The 24,830-nt window shown below is 30.4% G+C and overlaps 2 protein-coding genes across 2 annotated transcripts; both read left to right on the forward strand.

The window, feature by feature from the left end:
• The first annotated feature begins 9,343 nt into the window (after positions 1-9,343).
• LOC112755712 (pentatricopeptide repeat-containing protein At5g16860-like) lies at positions 9,344-12,213 on the forward strand. The gene has a single exon (XM_025803976.3). It carries the CDS (start codon positions 9,567-9,569, stop codon positions 12,093-12,095), a length of 2,529 nt encoding a protein of 842 aa, XP_025659761.1. The 5' UTR covers positions 9,344-9,566; the 3' UTR covers positions 12,096-12,213.
• Positions 12,214-17,874: 5,661 nt separating this feature from the next.
• On the forward strand, positions 17,875-22,398 carry LOC112755713 (uncharacterized). Its single transcript, XM_025803977.3, has 4 exons — positions 17,875-18,467; positions 19,136-19,303; positions 20,105-20,464; positions 21,422-22,398. The coding sequence occupies exons 1-4, from the start codon at positions 18,090-18,092 to the stop codon at positions 22,229-22,231; spliced, it is 1,716 nt and encodes a 571-aa protein (XP_025659762.1). The 5' UTR covers positions 17,875-18,089; the 3' UTR covers positions 22,232-22,398.
• The last annotated feature ends 2,432 nt before the right edge of the window (positions 22,399-24,830 follow it).

Below are 24,830 nucleotides of genomic sequence, written 5' to 3' on the forward strand. Positions count from 1 at the left end.
TTTTTTAAAATATTTGAATAATTATATATAAATTATATACAAAAATAAGGAGAAATTTTGATTTTTATGACTTTTTCTAATTTCGGTCATTAGCATAAATAAAATAAACAAAAATCTCAGAAAAAAATACTTAGTATAAAATTATCAAATTTTTAAAAATAAAAAATCTCTAGAGTCTTTTTTAAAAATATATAACGGCGTATTTAGTACATTTTGAGAAATAGAAATAATCTTTAAGAAATCATGATGTTTTATTTAATTTTGAAAGTCATTGTTTCATTTTTTTTTTGAATCATTATGGTAGACAATAAATACCTAAAAATAAACCTAAAACTAACTTATCTTCTGTCTATTTAATGATGGATAATAAATTAGTTAGTTTAATGTTATACTTAGAAAATAAAGTATAACAAATATTTTTGTACTCTATGGTCACATGAACCCAATAATTCTTAGTGCAAGTGCAACAATTTGGCCAAATAACATGATTCATACTTGTCCCTCTCTCTTTCATTCAACTACTTATAAATAGCACCATGCACTCATGCTTCAATCTATCTTCAGCATATATCACAAGAACAAATACACATTAACTACTACTTTCCTTATATTCTTCTTCTTCATTATTATCTGTGTGTTCCACATGGCTCGCATAAACTCTGTTTTGTTCATCACTCTTATTATTGTTATTGTGTGCTGTTCCTCATTCTTGGATGCAAGAAAGATTAGTGTCAAAATGGGAACAAAAGATGTGTCTCTTTTGCAGGGTACCCTACCTTCTTCAAGTGAGAGTTATTCAAGCTTTATTAGTAATGGTCATGGCAATGGAGATAGAGTTCTTGTTGAATCTATACCAAGCCCTGGTGCAGGGCACGTGACACCTTGATTTCTTATGAATAATACTTTTTTTTATATATATATTTATATTAATATTTTAGAATTATTTGTATATTAAAATTAGCCATTAATATCAGTCATTATATATTTATATATAAAATATACGTATTGTTTAACTAATTTTTAATATGTATTTTATATTTTACCGTATATTTTATATTAGTGACTGATTTTGGTAACTGATTTTAATATATAAGTAATATGGTTGTTTTAGAAGGTAGTGGCACATGTATAAGAAATGTTAGTGTTTTTATTTTTTGCTTTTTAAAATTTTATAAAAAGTTACGCCGTAAATTGTAAAGATATGATTTTTCTATTTTTATTTCTTTTATTTTTGTCACAAAATTATAAAAATATAAAATGCTGTAAATAAAAACAAAAATAAAAATAAAAACCAATCAAGTCCATAATATTTACTTTATATATATAGAATAATATCATATATAATTTGGCATATCTATGTGGAAAATTAGTTTAACTCATCTTATAATTTACCAAAAAATGGACCCAAAATCCACGTGTCAAATGAAATAATGAATGACCATGAAAATAGCTTGATTTTCCTAGTTAATATGTACCAAATTGAAGAAGGGCAGAGAAATTGAGCACAATACATCATGTGAAGAAAGAAAATCTTGAGTGGAACTGTTAGTACAGAAAATGTGTGATGGCACGGATAGCGACGGTCAAAAATGTTTTGTATTTTTTTTTTTTTATATTTTTTATGGTATCTTTTAATTTAACAAGTTAATAATTAATTTATTATGAATTTAAGTTTTATTTAAAAATTTATCATTGACTAATTAATAAATTATTACATATATAAGATGAAATTAAAATTTTTTATATTTATTTAAACAGACTAATGAAGTAATCACTAGACCGATCTAAATTAACTAAGAATGTTTTGTATTATGAATTTATGATGGATGCATCTTTGGGGTATATTCTTGCACTAGCTAGTATAATGTCTTGGACTTTTGAAATTGTCCATTTGGAATGCTCTTTTATGTCTTGGCCTCTCGGGCACCTTTTGTACTTACAAACAAAAAAATCAAAACAATTATTATTTTTTTTAAATAATAACTAATCTCTGGTATTAATACAAGGCTTAAATATTTTAACACAGAAGAATTAATGTGTATATTAAAAGTCTTAATTGAATGACAGAAGTACATATCAAAGTAAGCAATTTATTAGAGATGAAAATTTTTTTTAGTAGAGAAATTTTTTTGTTAGTAGTAGGGGTGTTTACAGTACAATTTGGAATGATTTTGAATCAAAAATTCATTCAATTTGAACACTAATTTTATTTGCGGTGCGATTTTAGATTGGATGATTTTTTTAAAAAAATCTGATCCAATCCGATCCAATTTCAAGCGGTTTGGATTGGATTAGATTTCCAGTTTTGTAAATTAAAAAAATTAAATACATATAATAAGTCTTAACATCAAATTTTAAATAATTAACAATGACATAACAAGTCTCAGCAATATTTTAAAAAAATAACAATAACATAACAATAGACTTCATGGGCTGGAGATACTCGCTATTAGAAATTTGAAGTTTATGGGCGTTCTACCAACCGTGTGGTTGACTTGGAAAACGGACTGTGCACCTGCCAATTTTAGAGGTTGGCAGATTATATTTTTTAATCCAGTTCATCAAGTATTTCATGAATTGTTGCTTATTAATGTTGTCTTATACAATCTTATATTTTTTAATGTCTTAAAATGATAATTTGTAAGGATTCTATGTTTCATGTTTGTGCTACACTTGCCAGAGTGAACAAGCACTCGAAAGATTTTTTCACAAATTGATCAACACGGAGTCTTATAAAAAAATATATAAGTACCACATTAATCCTCTATCTGGTCAATCTTTCTGCTAACAAAGTCAGTATAACAGGTCATTGGGACCACCAATCAAGAGAAAGCCAGAAAATCTTTAAACAAAGAGGAAGAAGGATGCCGATGACGGCACTAGTTCTACCAAAAAATCTAAGCCAAGTTCAACCATGAAAAGACAGCTAAGACAATTCACCTGTAAGTACTGTCTGTAAAAGGATTATACCAAGAGAAGATGTGAAAAGAAGAGAGCTTTTGATGCTGCTCAAGCTGCAGTTGATGTTGCTGTAGCTGCAAAAGCTGCCAAAGTTGCTAAAGATCCTAAAAGTATCTCTAACAGGAGTAAAAATTGAAGCTCAATTGCTGTTATGTCAGAAGGAAAGAAGGCTTATGCGTTGGAGTGGAAAGGAAAGGAGTTCCCACACAAATTCCAAGGAGGGGGAGTCCCTCTGAACAAGGACTCCTGTGAAACAATCAACACTTGCCATTTGGCAAGTTAGTTAGAAAATAAATAATTATATATAATGTTAATTAACTAAATAGGTATATTAAATAATTCAATAATAATTATAATAATTAATTATATTAAATAATTATATTTTTATTTAATTAATAATTTATATTAATTATTTAAATAATAATTAATTAAGTAATTAAATTATAATTAATTTATTAATAATTATAATAATTAATTAGATTAAATAATTAAATTTTTATTTAATTAATGATTTATATCATAATTAATATTAAATATTATTTATAGTATCATATTAAATTATAATTAATTAAATTTACTTACATCAAAAGATAAATTTAATTTTTATATTTTTCCAAAAAAATATCCAATTTCAAAATAGACAGCAGCATAGACAATTGAAAGAGAACTTGATTGAATACATATGGCAATTTCATAATGTTTGTCGTCAACTTTAGAGCTTAATTATGTTTTTCTTTGTATTAATTAATTTTACAAATTAGTGTAATCCCGAATTATATATTGTGTATTATTGTTATATATGAATTTATTTAAGGGTCGATCTACTGTACAGAGGTAACTTTGTACAGATTTACAGATATGTCGTTTCCTTATATCTCCAGCTGACACGTATTGTTTTCTTTGTGCGGCTGGAGCAGGCTGTTAGCGTCTCAGCTAAGTGTGGGCGCTGATGGGTGGGTCGAGTGAGCCGAGGGAATTGCGTGAGATGGAACGGAGTTTGTCCGTGCCGGTTCCGTTGGTGAGAGGTTCCGTTTTGGGCCTTAGTGAGCGCTCCAAAAACAAAATTGAGGAAAATACGATAGGCAAGTTGAGTCTTTACGTCATGCCTATCCTCTCAGCAAAGCATATCCTAGCGTCGTCTACGAGGATCGCCGCCGTTGGTCTGCTTGCTGTCGCTGCTGGTGGCTCGGGAGCTGTGTGTGCTCGTCGCGGACCGTCGTGGCGAAGCTCGCTTCGCAGTTCGCAAATCGCCAGTTGCATCGTCGTAGCGAGGGAGTGGTTGTGCCTCCGGCCCTCTTCCAGGTCGGTGGCACTCTTGCCTCGGGTTAGTGTACGAAGCGGATGGCTGTTAGTTCTGAATTGGTTTTGTGTTGCAATGCATTTAAAAAAAAAAGATTGGTTCCAATCTGCCCACTCGTTTGTGTCCCATAATGATACTAGGGTGGGTTTTATGTCATTTCTTTCTCATTATGTGGGGCAACATAACTTCTTCTGAGACTTTGATGCGTACTATGAATCATATGGGTTGTGTGAAAAAATATTTTGAGTTGTGTTCAGCTTGGTTGGGTTGTCCTCCTTTGAATTCACAGAAAATCCAAATTAAAAAAATACTTAAATTAAGGATATGTTCAATGCAGGTAAATACAAAAGAATTTCCTTCATTAGTTATTAATAGATAATCATTTTCCTATATTTCATCAAGTCTTTATTATATATATAGTTAAGTTATTTGGTTTAATTGGAAATATGATCAAATCAAGCATTCTAACTATAGGAACTTCGATTATAGACAATAAATCTAAAACTCAATGAAGATTATAAATCCTGATGTGAGTATACAAAAAATAAAAAATAAAAAACATGTGATACAATATAATTAAATTATACATGATTAACAACATAAGTTTTGTAATAGGCCAAAAAATGTTATTATATAAAAAGATGTAACAGTGAGAATTTTAACTTGTATATATTCATTATGTTTAAGTACTCGTATTCAATAAACTATTTACTTTTTAATTATATATATACGTTTTTATAATTTTATTCATTTATTTATTTTCTACAAATATAATGATGAAAATCTAATAAATTGGTGTATTTTTCTAACAAAAAGACTAATATTTTAAAAGGAGAGAATATAATTTTAATAGTATCAACTCCATTATTTGATAGTTTTATAACTTTAGTAATTTATAAAAAAAAAAGTGAAATACAATCTTCGAAAATTCACAAAGTTATTTAATAAAATTTTTTATCTTAATTATTTATAACGAAATTTCTAAAAATGACTTAAAATTTTTTAACAATACCCAGAAAGAGGTTTAGAATGTTTTATACAATTTATTTAAAAAAAAACTGTTATACATCTATTATTAATTTTATTGTGCCTAATCACATATTTAAAATCGCTTAAATCACACATTCTATATTAACTATTTTTTCTAGCCTCATATATATATATATATATATATATATATATATATATATATATATAAAAATGGTGTCATATATCTATTATTAATTTTACTGTGCCTAATCACATATTTAAGATCACTTAAATCACACATCCTATATTAACTTAGAAATATTTTTCCTAGCCTCATATATATATATATATATATATATATATATATATATATATATATATATATATATTGTTTATTTGGGTCATACTAAGGTTGGAAGTGAGCCGAACTAAATCGAACTAGACCAAATTTAAATTTGGCTCACGAAAATTGAGTTTGGCTTACGGTTCGACTCATTAACCATTAAGCCTATTTCTTAAGCTCAAGCTCAACTCACCGAAAGCTCACAAGCTGGTTCAAACTCACGAGCTGGCTCAAATAATAGGATCATAATCTATAAATCTATATCAATAAATTATATCTTATATATTTTAAAAAATATTTAAAAGATCAATTTTATATATTGTCTATCTACCAATAAATTATATATTTTTTATTTATGTTCTACATCAAAATTATATATAAAAAAATATAAAATTTTAAATAATTAAGATCGTTAATATATATATATATATATATATATATATATAATATTAATGAGGTAAGTTTATTCAAACTCAAGTTCGGTTCATTTAATTTACAAACTCAATTCCAAGCTTAAGTTCGACTCCCAAATTTAACTTATTAAATTATTAACGAGTCAAACTTAAGTTAATTCATAAGCTAACTTGACTCACTTCTAATTCTAGGTCGTACACTCTCTTATTTTTTGTTCAGGGGTCATATACTCTTCAATGCTATATTCCTCCTACATTATGGTTTTTCCTATCCATAATACCACTTACATCAACCAAAGCCTTATTGCAACGTTTTTGGTCCCTGACCCAATCATTGCAACAGCATGCTTAGCTCCAACTATTTATTTTGAGATTCCAACAGAAAAAAAAAAAAAAACACAAACGGAGCCAATCACCGTTCCAGCTTCAGCGGCTCCGCACCGTTCCACAAAGACTTACAAGCTGCTTCCAGCCGCAACGCTCATAGACACTTGTCACTTCTGCCTTCTTCCTATCCAAATATCTGTAACTCACAATCTGTACACTATAATTATCCTTTATTTAATATTAATATCTTTTAACTGTGAATTATTTTTAATTTATAAATTTAAATTATATTATTGAAAAAATTAATTACATTTATTTTAAGTATTTTAATTAATTAATTAAGTGGGACCACAACAGGGATTAAAGTTAGTTCCTCCTAATGGAGAAGAGAGAGATGCTTTGAGTTCCTATTTACTGTTTATGACGCAAAAGCTGATGTGGAGTTACTTTTTATGACAGGTAAGCCATAAACAAGAACTGGGATGAGTTCCCTACTGGAGATGGTCTAAGAATCCTACTGCTCAGGTCACTGCAACTGCTATTACTGTTGCTACTTCAGATGCAACTACTACTACTATTCATCCACTACTATTGCTACTACATCCACATCTACTGCTACTGTTACTGGTACAGTTGCTGCTACTGTTACTGTTACAAATAATGTTCCTGCAACAGATACTGATGTTTTAACTGGTCACGCTTCAGAGATCGATCTGTCACAACTAAGTTGTTCTGAACTAGAAGACTCTCAAAAGGTTTAATAATAATTCTTCATTAAACTTTTTTATTACGTCTTCACTAATAACTCTCAAAAAAGTTTAGAGTCTTTGGTAGTGGCCTATGAGTTTGGGTTTTCCTTCCTTATATGTCTTTTGTGTAGTTAACTAAAGCAAGTGCTAAACCACCTCCAACACCCTCTATAGTAGTGGATCCAATGAAAGGAGCAAATTCAGCCTCTACCTCACGCTTCACAAATTTTCTGAAATTTGTACCCACTCCTAGATTCAAGCACCCACGGAAGAAGTGGAACTTAAGACTAAGATATCAGTTTTGCGACCTAGTACTGTTCATCGTTTGTTTAAAAAACTGTGACTATGCTCACTATAAGCTACTTTAATTTGTTCATGTTGTTAAGTTTGGTCAAGTATGTCATATTACTTGCTTTTGTCAAATACTTATGGTTGCATTGTGTAAAAACTATGAATGTTCTGTGGTATTTTGATTTTGATTAAGTAATACTATGGATGGTTTGAATCAACCTTGCTATTAATTATTAACTGTATTGTCTGTTCATTTTACATGATATTACATTATATAAAAATAACATCAATAATAGAACCATGGAGTTCATAGAGCTACAACCACAATAGTTAAAATAGACCAAAACACTTTCATTCATTATATTACATTATGTTACATTGTCATGTTCTCAACTCTTTAGAAGCATCATTCATACAAAAACAACAAGTACCAAAAACCCAAAACCAAGAGCTTGAATCATGAATTTCAGATTTCTAAAGTCTGCTTCTATTTTGTTCAGCCGCCATGCAAAATTCATTTTCATTTTACCATCATCATCTCCTGGAACAACTTTTTCAGCCAGCTCCTCTTGCACACAATTTGCCCAAACGAATAAGCCACACCTTTTTTTTTACTTGTCTGCAAACAACCCTCTACACTCTACAAATTAATATGACAACCACAAAAAATTTAAATTACAAAGAAGTTACCTTCACTCACATTATAGTTAGGACAATAAAAAATGGCTTGTTAGGATGTGTCTCTGTCGTTGACCACCTAAGCACAAAGCGACAACCACAGCCGCACCACTCCGGAACCCACCTATGCCTGCTTCGTGTTGTGCTTCTTGTCCAGTTTTTCGTCAATGATAACCAGTTTGAGCTTCTTGCAATGTGACTCCCAGTTCCTATCATGGAGGACGACTATTGATGTAGACAAGAGATAAAGAACGAGACGTCGATGGAGAGAATCAGAATGAGAGGAAGCAGAAGAAGCTTTAGGGTTTATAAAGGGGACAGGGACTAAATTAGGGAATTGCAAAACACTATCCACGTTATCTATCCGTTATGTAGATCCTAGGTGGCAGTGACTGTGCCACATCAGCAAGCCAGTTGTCGACTCACGCCGAAATTTGAGTGAAGGGTTAGTATCTAGCTCGAAACGCAATCTTGAGGACCAGAGTAGTGCAATTAGAATTTTAGGGGCTAAATTGGTATACGAAATGAATCTGGGAGACCACTATAAAGATTTAATCTAAAATAAATAAATAACATTTTGAACATAAAATATTTATTAAATAATAATACATTAATAATATAAAAATGTGTAACAAATTGAACATGTTATAAGTATAATTGTAAATAAAATAATAATATTATAGCACATTGTACAGTTTGGATTGAATTGGATCGGTTATGAAAAGTAGATCCAAAATCCGATCCGATACTGCGATTTGCTAAAAATAAAATATAATCAAATCTGAATTAGTGCAGTTTTAATAAGTTTTTTATTTAGATTGGATTAGATGAGCGGTTTAATTTGGATCGATTTAGATTTGAACACCCCTAGCTAGTGGGATGAAAAAAAATCAATAATAACAGAATTAACGAATTTTTATTCCAAGCTAAACTTTTTTTTGCCCAGCGAAATTACTTTTCGCTCCTAACGAATTTTCGATGTCTATATTTTTTTTATAGGTTTAATTACTCTGTTAGTCTCTATAGTTTCGCAAAATTTTTAATTAGGTTCCTATACTTTTTTTCCTTTTAATTGGGTCTCTATACCAATTTTTTTTTCAATTAAGTTCCTCTTAACAGTAATTGATTTAATTATATAGGAACCCAATTAAAAAAAATTAGTGTAGGAACTTAAATAAAAGAAAAAAAAATATAGGACCCAATTAAAAATAAAATTTGATGCAAGGACCCAATTAAAAAAAATATAAAAACTTAATTAAAAATTTTGCAAAACTATAAGAATCCACATCATAATTAAACCTTTTTTATATTATGCCATCTCAATACACTTTTTTTGCAAAACACTATTTTTGAATTCCTTTTCTTAATTGTCTGCAAGTACTTGAAGTTGTTTAAATTTAAAAAGGAAAAAAATTTAGACCTATTGGAATTTTGTTGTATTACTGTTCCAAAAACTTCTAAACTATGAGATGATAAAAGGGTTTGAGAATTCTTGTATCCATGCATGGATGCAGTGACCCTTCATATATGATAACATGCAAACCCTGCTTTTAGAACCCATCATTCTCACACCAACAAATCCACCAAAACATTCAACTAACAACCTAACGAAACCACTAACTAACTCATCTCTAAAACCCTCAAACCCCACTCACCACAACACACTTCTCAAAAACCCTCCCACCACCACCACCTACGCCTCCGTTCTCGATTCTTGCGCCTCCCTCACTTTTGGAAAACAGCTCCACGCTCACTCTCTCAAGTCCGGTTTCTGCGGCCATGGCTTCGTACAAACCAAGCTCCTACAAATGTACGCGCGCAACGGCTCTTTGGACGATGCATGCCAACTGTTCGACACAATGCCGCTTAGAAACTCGCACGCTTGGACCGCAATCCTGCGTGTTCACGTTGACCTGGGGCTTCTTCAGGAGGCTTATCAATTGTCAGAGGAGTTGATACGTGAACCGGCATGCACGCCACTCGATTTCTTCGTGTTCCCTGTGGTTCTGAACATTTGTTGTGGTCTTGGAGAATTGGAGCTGGGAATTCAGCTGCATGGCATGCTTGTGAAACAAGGATTTGTCGCGAATGTTTACGTTTGCAATGCGTTGATTGATATGTATGGTAAGTGTGGGAGCTTAGAAGATGCGAAGAAGGTTCTAGAAGGGATGCCCGAGAAGGATTGCGTCTCGTGGAATTCTATGATAAATGCATGTGCTGCCAATGGAATGGTAAATGAGGCATTTGATCTTTTGAAGATCATGTCAAAGAGTGGCTTAACGCCCAATCTTGTTTCTTGGAGTGCAGTAATTGGAGGATTTTCACGAAACGGTTATGATATTGAGGCAATTGAGGTACTGTCCAAGATGCTGGGAAGTGGTATGAAACCGAATGCGCAAACACTGGCTAGTGTTCTTCCGGCTTGTGCGAGGCTACAACGGATTAGATTTGGCAAGGAACTCCATGGATATATCATGAGGCATGAGATCTTCTTGAATAGTTTTGTTGTGAATGGATTAATGGACATGTATAGAAGGTGCTGCCACATGGGAAGTGCATTTAGAGTGTTTTCGAAATTTTCAGGAAAGTGTGCAGCTTCTTACAATACAATGATAGCTGGGTACTCTGAAAATGGTAAAGTCTTGAAGGCTAGGAAGTTGTTTGATCAAATGAGGGAAGAAGGTGTAGAAATGGAAAGAATTTCATGGAATTCTATGATTTCAGGGTATGTTGACAATTTTATGCTTGAAGAAGCCTTTATCTTGTTTCAAGATTCACTGAATGAAGGAATCGAACCCGATTCTTTCACTATTGGAAGTTTGATTAATGGCTGTGCTGATATGGCTTGTATAGAAACAGGGGAAGTGATACATAGCCATGCGATTGTTAGAGGTTTGCACTCCAATAGTTTTGTTGGTGGAGCTTTGGTGGAAATGTACTGTAAATGCAATGAAATTGTGGCTGCGCAAACGGCATTTTCTGAAGTGAGTGAGAGAGATTTAGCAACCTGGAACGCTTTAATCTCCGGCTATGCACGCTGTAATAGAATTAGAGTGATCGGAGAGCTTCTTCTGAGAATGAAAGACGATGGTTTCGAGCCGAATGTGTATACATGGAATGGTATTATAGCAGGTTACGTGGAAAATAAACTTTACAATTTGGCGATAAAATTGTTTATCGAAATGCAGAGTTTGAATTTAAGGCCTGACATATACACAATTGGAATAGTTCTTGCAGCATGCTCTAAATTGTCCACAATGGAAAGGGGAAAACAGGTTCATGCATATTCCATAAGAGCAGGGTATGATACTAATGTTTACATTGGAGCTGCCCTTGTAGACATGTATGCGAAATGTGGCGGATTTAGGTACTGCTATGTTGTTTACAATAGGATATCACTCCCTAATTTGGTGTCTCACAACGCCATGTTAACAGCGTATGCGATGCATGGAGACTGGGAAGAAGGAATCGCTCTGTTTCGCCAGATGTTGGCGAGAAAGGTTAGACCAGACGATGTGACTTTCCTATCAGTTCTTTCCTTATGTGTTCATGTTGGATCGGTCGAAATTGGGCATGAATGCTTTCTATTAATGGATACTTACAATGTGACTCCCACACTGAAGCACTATACTTGTATGGTTGATCTATTGAGCCGTGCTGGCAAGCTCAAGAGAGCGTACGAGCTTGTGAAGAACATGCCAATGGAAGCTGATTCAGTGACATGGAGTGCTCTACTTGGAGGTTGTTATATTCATAGTGAGGTTGAATTAGGAGAAATTGCAGCAAAGAAGCTCATAGAATTGGAGCCTCATAACACTGCAAACTATGTATTGTTAGCAAATTTATATGCTTCTGTTGGTAGGTGGCATGATCTTGCTCAAATTAGACAATTGCTGAAACAGAAGGGAATGCAGAAGAATCCAGGGTGCAGTTGGATAGAAGATGTAGACGGGGTTCATGTGTTTCTTGCTGGTGATAAAAGTCACATAAGATCATCTGAGATATATTATACTTTGGATAATTTGACTAATTTTATTAGAACAAAGCATAATCATCATTTATAACATGGTAAAATAGTTCAAAATTTGTCAGGGTAACTGTATAGAATATTCTTGCATATATATCAGAACTTATTGTTTATTCCTCAATTGATTAAGAGTGCAAAGTTGACTTATCTTTTCTTAGAACTCATTTCTAGTGCTGTGGAAAGACGCACATAGATATTTGAATCCTTTGATTGTATATGCTCTGGTTAGATGGTTTAAGACGACTTTATTAAATATCAAGTGATCATAATAAATAATGTAAAGTGGCTTGTTTGCTAGGCAAATCTTGCTCCAACGACCAACACCTTTGTTTTGTGTATTTTGATTTTCGTTTAGAAGAATAATGGAATATTGATTTTTTTTTTAAATTTATATACGTAAAAAATCCTTCAATTAATGTGCACACATGATATAAAAAGAATAAGGATTTAACTAACTTGTGTCTAAGGGTACCATTTTAAAGTATAATAATAAAAACTTTTTAATATTTTTAATGTATTCAATATTTTAAAAACGTAAAAATATTAAATAATTTTACAATAATTTTTACAAAATATTTTCTTTTATAATATACTTAATTTGGGTTCTTAAGACACAAGTTAGCAAAATTTAAATATTAATAATAAAAAAAATAAAAAATTCACCAATGGTTCCTTCTCTCTTCATTTTCTAAATCAAAAGACTCAGGCTCTTTTAATTTTTTTAAACTACAACTTATATTATTCTTTTGTTTTTATCTATATTGACATTGAATTTTCAGATTTTGAAAGATTTCAAAGGAAGAGAATGAATTAAAGTTTCACGTCGAGTAGGGGTGAATGCGAACTGGATTAGATATGATCAAAATCTTAATCTGATCTGCATTAAAATTATTGATCGAATCTAATATCCATAATTTTTTAGTTTGGATCCGATCCAATCCGATCGTACATTGCGTATCGGATCGGATCGGATATATCCGCAAAATATATAAATACTTTAAAAAGCTTATTTTTATTTAAAAAAATCAATAAAATACTATTTTTCTACTTTTTTAAATATATTTACTCTTAAAATATTATTAAACATATTTTTTTTAAATAATAAAAATAAAATAATACAACATATATGATAATTATTAGTTGAAATAAAATATAAAAAAATATTTACTTATTTATTTATTTATTTTTGCGGATCCGCGGATGCGAATACCTGCATGAAATCTGCAATTCGATCCGATAATCTTGCGGATCCGATTCGATCCAATAACCTTGCGGATCGGATCGATATCTGCATTTTTTTATCAGATTCGGATAAATACCGCAGATATACGAATCGAATTCGATCCATGAACACTCCTAAACGCGAGTATAAATAACTTCAATAGATAATATTAGGTAACTAATTTTCTTAATTGATAGTAGTCAAATTTTTTAAAATGATTTTATTTATCTTAAATTTTAAATTATAAATCGTTAATCTTGTATCTTAAATTATAAATCTTAAATTTTAAAGTTGGTTAGTTGATTCTCCATAATTCTATTTCATAATTTATAAGTCATAAGTCATAACCCCATGATTAATATGTATTTGAGTAAAACGTGCACGTTAATTAAGTGTTGAAACCTATCTATATTTGGTCACGCCAAACCATTTCAATATATATTTTAAAGTGTTGAAACCTATATATTTGGTCACGCCAAACCATGATTAATATATATTTTTTCACTCATGCTAAACCATTTCAATTTTGAAAACATGTAGTATAAGGGATTTGAGAGAGTTTCAAAAGCCAATAATCACCTTTATACACGCTTTCAATTTTGGATGATTGAATTGCCTTTTTGTACCTTAGATTATTATACATAGAATGTGATTAGGTAAAATTGCCGGCTTATGAGATGTAACAAAATAAAAAATAGAAAAAATAGAACATTAAATATGAAAAGTGGAGGACTCAAATTCAATTGCTTGCTTTTATTGGTTCCTCTGAACAGGGACCAAATAGTAACCAATCTAATGTTGACATGTCTAGTTTATTAATTTTCTTACTTAAAAATGAATAGTGAATGTGTTATATAAGTTATATAAATAGATTGATATATTTGTCATTAGTCTAATAAGAGCATTAGTCGATTAACAATTCAGCATATTTCAAGATATATTTATTTATAGTTATATATTGCAAGAGCATTAATTGATTAATGGGTGAAAAATTAAAAGTCATATGCATATTTTAAGTTATGGTATTTTTAAGTGCAAAAATCTATTAAAAGTATTACATTACTTAAAATTGTAATGGGAATCATTTTTACAAGTTTGGACCCTTTTCACTGTTTTTTGACGAGTTAATTTTTTAGAACTAAATTAAATTCACACAATGTTACAAATTAATTTATATCTATTTGGCCAATGAGTTATAACTCAAATGGCATAGAAATCGCAAATTCGAATCTCTCTATAATAGTATCGAAACAAATTGCATCGAAATGCTGGTGGCAAATTTATGACGAATAAAGAAAAATAAAATAGATAAGTAAAGAAAAATTTTAGATAAATAAGAGTAAAACTTAAGTTTCAAGAAGAATATAATAACATCGAAAAAGTGAAAAAATGAAAGAAAATGGATTAAACAGAGAAAAAGAAAACAAAGAAAAATAAAATAAAAATAGACTCCTGATATTCACATGCACTTACACTAATACTCTATGTTCTTCATTTGCGTCACTGAAACTGAAAATTTTTATAAATTTATGTGAGGATCTAGTGTTGTTAATTGAAATCTTTTAACTCTTCTGAGTTTTTCCTATTTATAGGTCATGAGGATAAATTTATTCCTGAAAAATCTTAACCACAATTTAATTCCTCCTGTTTCTCAAGTTACGACCTTACTTTGACCCTAAAAAATCTTTTTAGTGGTATCCTCACTTTCTGTCTTGCCTTGTCTTCCAAACTTCACGTTCTTGCATCGTGTACTCATTTTATCCACGTGGTGTATCTAGTTTTGATCCTAGTGATCGACTCACCTCAAACCAGCAATCTCTCGACCTTGACTATCCTTCATTTGATCATTTCTGTCGAAGTCGAAAGAAGTTCTCCCTAATCGGCCAAGTAGCCGAGTCATTTAAGTGTATTTCGATTTTCTATGCGTCAAATTTTTTTATGGGTCGAATATTTATCCCAATAATATGTGTTTAAAAAAATAATTTCTCTCAATTTTTTTTAAAAGTGTAATTTTTTATTATTTAATAATTTTTTACATATTTCTTTTTAATTTTATTTAAAGATTACACGATAAGAGATCACATTTTATAGGAAAATTAAAAACAATAAAAAAATTCATTTCCTAAGTCTACTATTTAATATTGAACACATATAAAAGAAAATAGTAAATAATAAAAGATCATATTATTTAAAAAAAAAAATTGAAAAGACTCATTTCCTTAAACATGTACCCCGAAATTCGGATACTATCTATAAGCCGTGGATTTAGATATAAATAATGATGATATCGAAGAGCATAAGATATACAGCTAGATTCCAAGGAGCAGACAGCAAAAAAGGTTGCCTAATAATTGAATGAAATTGGTTTGTGTACAGCTCATAATCCAAAGTAATCCCAACCACAGAGTTCTATGGAGTTCGTTTCGTGAATTTTAGTGAATCACACAAAATGGCCGAACTGATATATAATAAGATAAGAAACAGTCACTTATTAGCAAATATTATCCTTCAATGATACGACCAAATAATTCAACAGCGGATGCATGACTCAAGTAAAGATTATATTCAGCATAATTTAATAATCATGGAAAATTTTTATATTACTTACTCGTTTCATAATACCTAATAACCATCATCTTAAAAGATTTTATGCATTTTTTTATTTATTCAAAATATAAACTGAATCAAAATGGGTCATTTTTTTTAAATGATGAATATTATAAAACTGAAAAAAAAAGTAGCATTGTAGGGCCTAGATAAAAAGATTTAAATAATAATAAAAATTTTGTAAATCAAATAATAATTTTTAGAAAAAAAAAATTTATAAAATTATCTAATGAAGCTTTTAAAAGTACTTATAAAAAAGAGAAATATTAGAGAGTTAATAAAATTTATTTTTTTTGTCAGTATTTAGTTATGAATATTTAAAATTATAAATAAAAATATTTTATTAAATTATTAGATTAAAAAATTAGGTTAATGACTATAAATATTAGCAAAAAATAATAAATTATGTTAGTTCTTAAATTTTTTTCATAAAAAATATAGAATCAAATTTATAATAATTTTTTTGAAAATTAATTTAGGAATTTACTCTATGCTTATATATAATCTTTATCTCATTATCAAAATTATTTAAATAACTTAAATAACGCTGCCTATTTAGCAAAAATCCTTAATATTATATCTGATGTACTTTGTTTGTTTGATCAAATGAATAAAATAGTCATTAAAGAGAGAAAAGACAACCCCCAAAATTAAAATAAAAAAATGTACTCGCAATATAATAAGAGCCAAAATTATAGGAAGCTTAATTAGGTGGTGCAAAATGAATTCCACGTGTTTCCGTGTATTATCATGTGTCACATTTGACGTATCCACTAATCACTAATAATCATTGTTTAATGTTTATTCATATATTCTCAGCCATAATTTCTTTTACAAGCTAAGGACAATAATAAGCATATATTTTGTTTTGTAAAGTAACTGAATATGGCTCAAATATTTTAGGTAAATATATGGTGCAAATATTACATCATCTAGGGAAAAAAAAAAGGAACTTATACGAACATAAATTCTACAAATATTTTTAATATACTTACAAAATCTTTTGATAAACCTTACTTGTAAGTTAGTGAGACGCAGGTATGCATGAAAAATTATTTTTTATATGATAAAAATTTATGTGCAGTCAACTTCATGTGAAGTTGATCATAGATAAGAGATAATAAATAATTTAATTAATTTGATTAAATTTTTATTTAACAATTTTTAATTATTAATTTCACATAAAGTTGACTACACTTGAATTTTTATCTTTTTACGTATAATTAAATTTATAATTTAATAATTAGTTAACTAGTCATATTTGTCTTTTTTTTCTAAAAAAAAAAAGAGAAAATCTCTCATACTTAAGAGTCGTGCATGCATGGCTAATAATAATCGTCCCCATATCATTATCTTTCTTTATTAGATTTTAGATATAGATTTTGGATTTGAATTTTTCGTCCTCTCCCACTTGTTTGTCTTTCTTTAAGAATGACCCGCATATCATTAGCATATACTATCCACAAATTAAACCTAATTCTTTACTCCAATTAAGAGCTTTTCTTCTACATACACAAGTTTTATGTCAACTTTCAACCGATTTGTGTCGTTAAAAATCTGTAATTTTGATTGAAAAAAAAATTGTATATCTAACATTTTTTTAATAAAGTAACCGATTTTATGAATAGAACAAAATAACCAACAATATATATATCATATCACGTTTAAAATTTAAAACTTACTATGTATCCAAAATTTATATCAATAATTAATTATTGATTATTAAAAGTTTTACAATTCTATTATATATACATAAAAAGAATTAGTCACTAGATTAACTATCAGTTAAACATTAAAATATAAAATATATATTAAAAAAATTTAAAATAATATATATTTTTATACATAAACGTAATATAATTAATTTATTATTTTGTATTTTCTTAAATTTATCATTAATCAACACGTGGTCTTAATCGATCGGAGAACACTTTTGCCTCTTTGAATCCACATCTAACACATCATATGCAAGAAAAAGGAGGAAAACACCAAAACATACAATGTCTATCTATCTAAAAACACGCACGTGACTAAATTCATGCACACACGATATGTCATAAATCAAAATCAAACTTATATATAAGTAGTTGAAAACTCAATCGCCATACATATTATTAGCCATGAGCTGCCAAATTAAATTAAGTAGATTCATTAATCATTATTCCCATCCATGAAATCTTAATTAATTTGGTCAAATAATATATGAAGAAGATGAAGATGAAGTGGCAGAAGAAAGACAAGTATGTGGTTAAGTTGAATCAATTGAAGTTGGAATTGGGAACTTTTGGAACCGACAACAACGTTAATAACATGTTCGTTATTCAGGTTATGGGAACAGCTACCCAGAAAGTAAAAGCTTCTTCTTCTTCTTCTTCAATTTGGAGAAGCACTCTTTTTCCCTTTCTTCATGGTATTACGAAACCTGCTTATACACACAACACAACCATCAAGACATTTCTGAGTTCTGAAGAACCCACAACTGTCACGTGGTACGCACGTGATCTATCCGGTTTTCAACTTGCACTCAAAGATAACCGGTCCTCAATTGGGGCATGCCACGTGGAATTTCATATCTTACATGTAAGAACTAACATCATGTTATTCATTATTCATAATGGTAAAAACCCAAGTGCAGTCGACGTGAAGTTGATAATTGAGAGCTGTTACATGATTTGATCGATTTGACTAAATTTTCATCTAATGGCACTCAACTATCAATTTCACGTGAAATGCAACTGAATTTTCACCATTAATTATTAGTGAAATATTTGATAAAAAATAGTCAAAATTTACTCTATTTAATATTTAATAATTATTGTTAGAACTATTATTAGTACTGACTTTATTTTTTAATTTTTTGGAGTTATTAATGAGTTTAATTATTATTTGAGTTTAATTAATATATATCCACGTGTTAAGATTATTACCTAAAACTTCTTAATTATAAAAATATACGAAATTTAAATTTTTAATATATTTTTTATTTTTTTATTAGAAAAAAAGTATTTATTAAAAAAATTTAAGATAATAGATAGTTGAGTCAATTATTTTTGTTGACTTAATAATATATGATTAGATATCTTTATAGTGCAAAATAATTTTATCCCAAATTCCCAATCTAATATGGAGAATTTTATATACAATCAAAGTTTTAGTAGTTTGATTCATGTATATAAATATAATTCATGAGTTTGATGTTTGTGTTTGTGTTTTGTTTTAAATAAAGTGTGTCTGAAAATGAAATGCAGGGGGAGGATGATGCAGGAGAATGTAAGGCTAATAATATGGTGGTAGCTGGAGAAGTTTCCATGGATGTTACAATGGAAGAGATAACTAAATCTAATTCTCAATTGCTTCATAAAACGCTTCCAATTCAATTGAATCTTCATGGTTTGCACATCAAGTCCACACTTTCGGTATATTCCTAGTCCATTTTCCTTATTTTCATTTTAATTTGTCAAATTATTAAAACATAGAAAAAAGAGTTATTTTGTTGTATAATCATTTATATTAATTTAACAGAAAAAAATAAATACGTCCTTAATATTTTAATTCAAAAATACATGACTCCCTGATTAATTATTGAAAATATAAATACGTTCCTAACTTTCTAAAATACAAAATATTTAAGTTTCTCTATTTAAAATATAAAAGATACATTGGTCTCGCGTTTGGTAGAGAGACAGAGACGGAAAGACTGAGACTGAAAGGCAGAGATTGAAATAAATCTCAATATTCTGTTTGGTATAAAGTGGAAGACAGAAATTGAAACAAGAATAAAACTTTAATTTAATTTGTACAAAGGGTAAAATTAGAATTAATTAATTGAAATAAAGGTATTTTAGGTATAAAATGTTATTAAAATTTCAGTCTCTATGTCTAAAAATTTTAGTCTCTTGTGTCTCTACTCTTTAGAAGTATTGAAATACTGAAATTTTGGGGATAGAGACAGAAATTTTAATATCAGTCTTTGAACTAACAAATATGATACTGAGTCTCAATCTCTTAGTCTCTATCTGAATACTTCAAAACAAACGCTACCTTATGAGACTTAGATGTCTCGCACTTTAAAACGTGAGGGATGCCTTTATATTTTTAATTAGTCCACCACTTATTTATTTTTGAGATAAAAAGTCAAGGATTTATTTTTTTCCGTTTACTTTTAATCTAATTATGCTCTAATGAATTGATAATCACTATGATACATTTGATGACAGGTCTCTTTGAGCATAATGGACTTGAGGAATTTTCATGATTACTTGCCAAGAACATTTGAAAACATGGGTGAAGTAGAGAACAAACAAAGGGTTATTGAGATGGTGGAGTTTGATCAAAGAACTCAACGGAATCCTTATGAATCGGACGGTTCGACCGAGTTTGATTCCGATGAGTCGACAATTGAGTCCACAAGCAGCAGCAGTGATAGCAGTAGTAGCAATGGAAGCTATTATGGAGGATCAAGAGTGAATAGAAATGGATCAATGTTAGCATGGAGTAGAAGCTTTAAGGAATGTTGGAGGTCTATAGCAGCTAAAAGGAAACAAGAGACTTTCACCTCTCATCTAACTTCTTCTATGGTATGTAATAAAAACATCATATAATCTTCTTTTTCTTAATTATATTGTTCTTATTACAAGGGAAATGGCTAATGTTTAGGGAAAGATTTTATTTTCTTGAGAAGATTAGTGAAAAAGGACAGACTTATTTTTTTTTTTTATTGAAAATCTTGATATGATGTTTGTTATTGGATAATTTATAAGATGTTTAATGAACAAAAATATATTTAACTGATTTGACTAAAAAAATATTTGAACATTAAATTTGATTAAAAAAAGTTTTGGAGATCAATTTAAAAAAAGGATGATCTTTTAAGAACGAACATTAACTCATATTTTTATAACAACAGCATAATTGATTTTTGTATATAAATACAAAAAAAAATATTTTTTGTGTTCATGTAGTATATATCTAAATGATTATGTTATTAATTTACTTGAATTACTTGTTTTATTGAATCACATTCATTAGTGAATAGTAATTTAGATTTTTTTAAGCATAAACTATTATTTTTATTTATAAAAATTCTTAATGCTAATAAAATTATTCAAAAATAAAAGAAATTAGCTTTATATTTATGAAAAAAAATCTCCCCCAAAAAATTTCAAATATTAATTTAATTCATAAAAAAATTTATTAATATTCTATACTTTTAAAAGTATACATAATAATATACTTATTTTTCGTGGATACAAAGTTAATTTTATTATTTATTATTACGATGAATTGAATTTTCACATATAAAAAATAGTAACTTACTCTTGAAAGTAATGTATTACCTTCTAATTAGTAATTTCTTAAAAGAAAGGTGATAATTTGAATTACTAGCAAAAAATGTAAAATTACTTCAAGGGCAGTTGCTACAAGAAATCTACTACACAAGCGGCTAGGTTGCATTCAACTAACAATTTCACGTAAATTTAACTACATCTGAATTTTAATTTTCACCTAACAAGTTTTACTCTGAATCCATGCAGGGATGGGAAAATATGGAAGTTAAAAGCAGAGATGGGAATTCCAAGCTGAAAACAAATGTGTTGTTTGCATCATTTGACCAAAGAAGCAAAGAAGCCTCAGGTGATAGTGCATGTTCAGCACTAGCAGTGTTCATAGCACATTGGTTCCTCCATTCTAACAAGGACTTACCAACAAGGTCCCAATTTGATAGGCTCATAACACAAGGTTCCTCTGAATGGAGAAGGCTTTGTAAAATTGGTTCATACTTAAAGCTCTTTCCGGATAAGCATTTTGATTTGGAGACAATCTTGGAAGCTAATTTGAGGCCTTTGATTGTTCTTCCTTCGGAATCTTACACCGGATTCTTCGCCCCGGAGAAGTTCCGGTGCCTACAAGGCGCTATGTCGTTCGACGAGATTTGGGACGAGATAAGTAGGGCTAGTAATGAGTCGAGAGTTTATATTGTGAGTTGGAAGGACCATTTCTTTGTTCTAAAAGTGGAAGAAGATGCTTATTACATAATTGACACTTTAGGGGAAAGATTATTTCAAGGGTGCAAAAGAGCATTCATATTGAAGTTTGATGGTTCAAGTTTGATGCATTCAAAGGTGGAGAAAATGGAGAATGAAAATGGGAATGAGCCTTCAAAGAAAATTGTTTGTAAAGGGAAAGAATGTTGTAAAGAGTTCATCAAACTTTTCCTTGCTGCAATGCCACTTAGGCAATTAGAAGAGGAAGAGAGTAAAGGGAATGTTTCTACTACTAATTCTTATCTTCATAGGTTCTTGCAAATTGATGTCCATTTTTGCTCTTCATCATCATTATATTAGATGGATTTTGTAATTGTTTCATGCAAGAAGAGGAACACTATGGATTGCATTCATTTTTTGTGCTTGTTAACCATAAAGATTTCTTGAGGATTGAACAAAGATACTCATAACTTTGCTTTGTAAATCACTATTGATTAATATATCAATACATCAATTGTATTTTATTATTTTTCATCCTTCAAAAACCCTTGTTAATAATTTTTCATTTTCCCTACACTATGATTTTGAGAAGGGGGTCGTAGAAGTAATGATAAAGAGAGGCCCAAAAATGTCAATTCAATTGAGCTTATAGAACTAGTTAGCAATACTGTTACTGATTCTGTTACTTAGTCATTGGTGTTAGTTATTAGTAAAGAGAAATATTAGAGGGTAATAAGAATTTACTGTTTTTTTTTTCGTTATTTTTAGTTATTATTCTAATTTTTTAAGTCTAGTAATTTAATAAAATATTTTAATTTATATTTTTTAATATTGATGACTAATTGATAACTACAAATAATAAATTGTAATGAACTTCTAGTACTTTTTATGGAAAAATGTACAACATCATTGTTAGAGAATCATTAGAATCAATTTAGATCAATTAGTATCATTTATATTTATATAGTATATCTATATATTAATTGTAAGATTGTATGCTTTTATTACTTTGATTCTTCTAGCACCTATATATACCCCTTGTACATTGTACTTTGACATAGACTCAATAATACACTCTTCACATTACTCTCGTGTTTCTAGCATGGTATCAAGAGTTTAGATTTTTTTTTCTCCATGAATGTTCGTTCATAGTTCTTGTTTCTTTTCCTTCTCCCAGCAGTCTTTTCTTCCTTATTTTTGCTTGCTTTCTCGATCTTTTTCTTTGTCATAGACCATATCATTGTCTTCATCTCATCATCACAAGTACACAGAGTTCCTCTCCGTTGTCTGACTCCGCCGGACACGCCTCCATGCACTGCCGCAACCTTACTGCTCGCCTCCATTGTTCTCCTCTCCAGACGCTTCAGCATCCGTTGGATCTTGGTGACGATCGCACGGTCTAAGAGCATTCATGTGTCGCGCCGCCAAGCTTCCCAGCAACCCGCACACGATCCGGTCCGATTCGCTGGTTGACCCGTGTTCTAGTTCACTCGCCAGCATGTCTTCTTCCCCATTCAGATGACGCCACGTGTCATCCTTCTGCTGACGTGGCTATTGATGTGGCATTGACGTGGCAGACAAGTGGGACCCTCTCTAAGATTTTTTGGTGAGCTCTTTCTGATTCTGCCTTCCGTTTTCTCGTTCTCTGCCCCGAATTTGCAGTTTCTTCTCTTTGGTGAGCTCTATGATTATTCACATTTTACTTGGGTTTATTTGAAGACTAATCGTCATGAGCTGCCTCAGATTTATATTAACTTTGCCACTATAATTCGAACTCAGTTTTCAAAGGTCATTAATATCTTCAGACGTGATAATGCTATGGAATATCGTGACTCCAAACCTTTAAATTTTCTCACTGAATAGGGTACTTTGTCTGAGTTTTCTTGTCCTGGTACCTTTCAACAAAATGGCAGAGCTGAGCATAAACACCGTCATATTATTGACTCTGTTCGTGCAATGCTTATTTTCTCTTCCTGTCTTGAGCGTACTTGGGGTGAAGCTGTTCTCACTACTGTTCATGTTATCAATAGACTCCCTTTTTTTGTCCTTGGTAACACTATTCCCTTTGAGCGTCTTTATAATACTTCTCCCGATTACAGTTCTCTTTGTGTTTTTTGTTGTGTTTGTTTTGTCCTTCTTCAGCCTCATGAATACAATAAGTTTGAACCTCGGGCTCGTATGTGTTGTTTTCTTGGTTATGACTCTAAACACAAGGGTTATCATTGTTGGGATCCTATCTCTCGACGTATTTGTATATCTCGTCATGTTGTCTTTGGGAGTATCGCATGTTCTCTAGTTTTTTCTCTTTTGAGTCCATTCCTTCTACTCTGTCACCGTTTTTTACTAACCCTAATGTTGATCTCTTTTCTAGTGATGATACTATAGGTTCTATCTCAAGTCCATCCCTCGAGCCTCCTCCTCTTTCATCTTTTCCATCTCCTGATGATTCCAGACCGGACGATGCTCCTGTTGTCATGCCTCATTCCTCTACTCGTTCTTCTAGAGTAAGAAATTCACCTCCTCATCTTCTTGATTATCATTATTTTTCTACTATTCTACATCATCATGAACCTCAGTCATTCCGAGAAGCCTCTACCAATCCAAATTGGCAACAAGTAATGCAGGAAGAAATTCAGGCACTTGAAAAAGTACACACTTGGGAATTAGTTGATCCTCCTTTTGATCAAGAAGTTATGGGTAGTAGATGGGTATATAAGATCAAGACTCGCTCTGATGGTTCTATTGATCATTATAAGGCACGATTGGTTGCTCAAGGTTGTACGCAAGAGTATGGTATTGATTATGAAGAGACTTTTGCTCCTGTCGCTCGCCTTACATCTGTTCGAGCTTTTCTTGCCATTGCTGCGGTCAAAAAGTAGTTTCTCAATCAGATAGATGTGAATAATGCATTTCTTAATGGGGATTTGAAAACGAAGGTCTATATGAAACCACCTCTAGG

This window comes from Arachis hypogaea, chromosome 6 (genome assembly GCF_003086295.3).
Source record: "Arachis hypogaea cultivar Tifrunner chromosome 6, arahy.Tifrunner.gnm2.J5K5, whole genome shotgun sequence".
NCBI classification, from domain to species: Eukaryota; Viridiplantae; Streptophyta; class Magnoliopsida; order Fabales; family Fabaceae; genus Arachis; species Arachis hypogaea.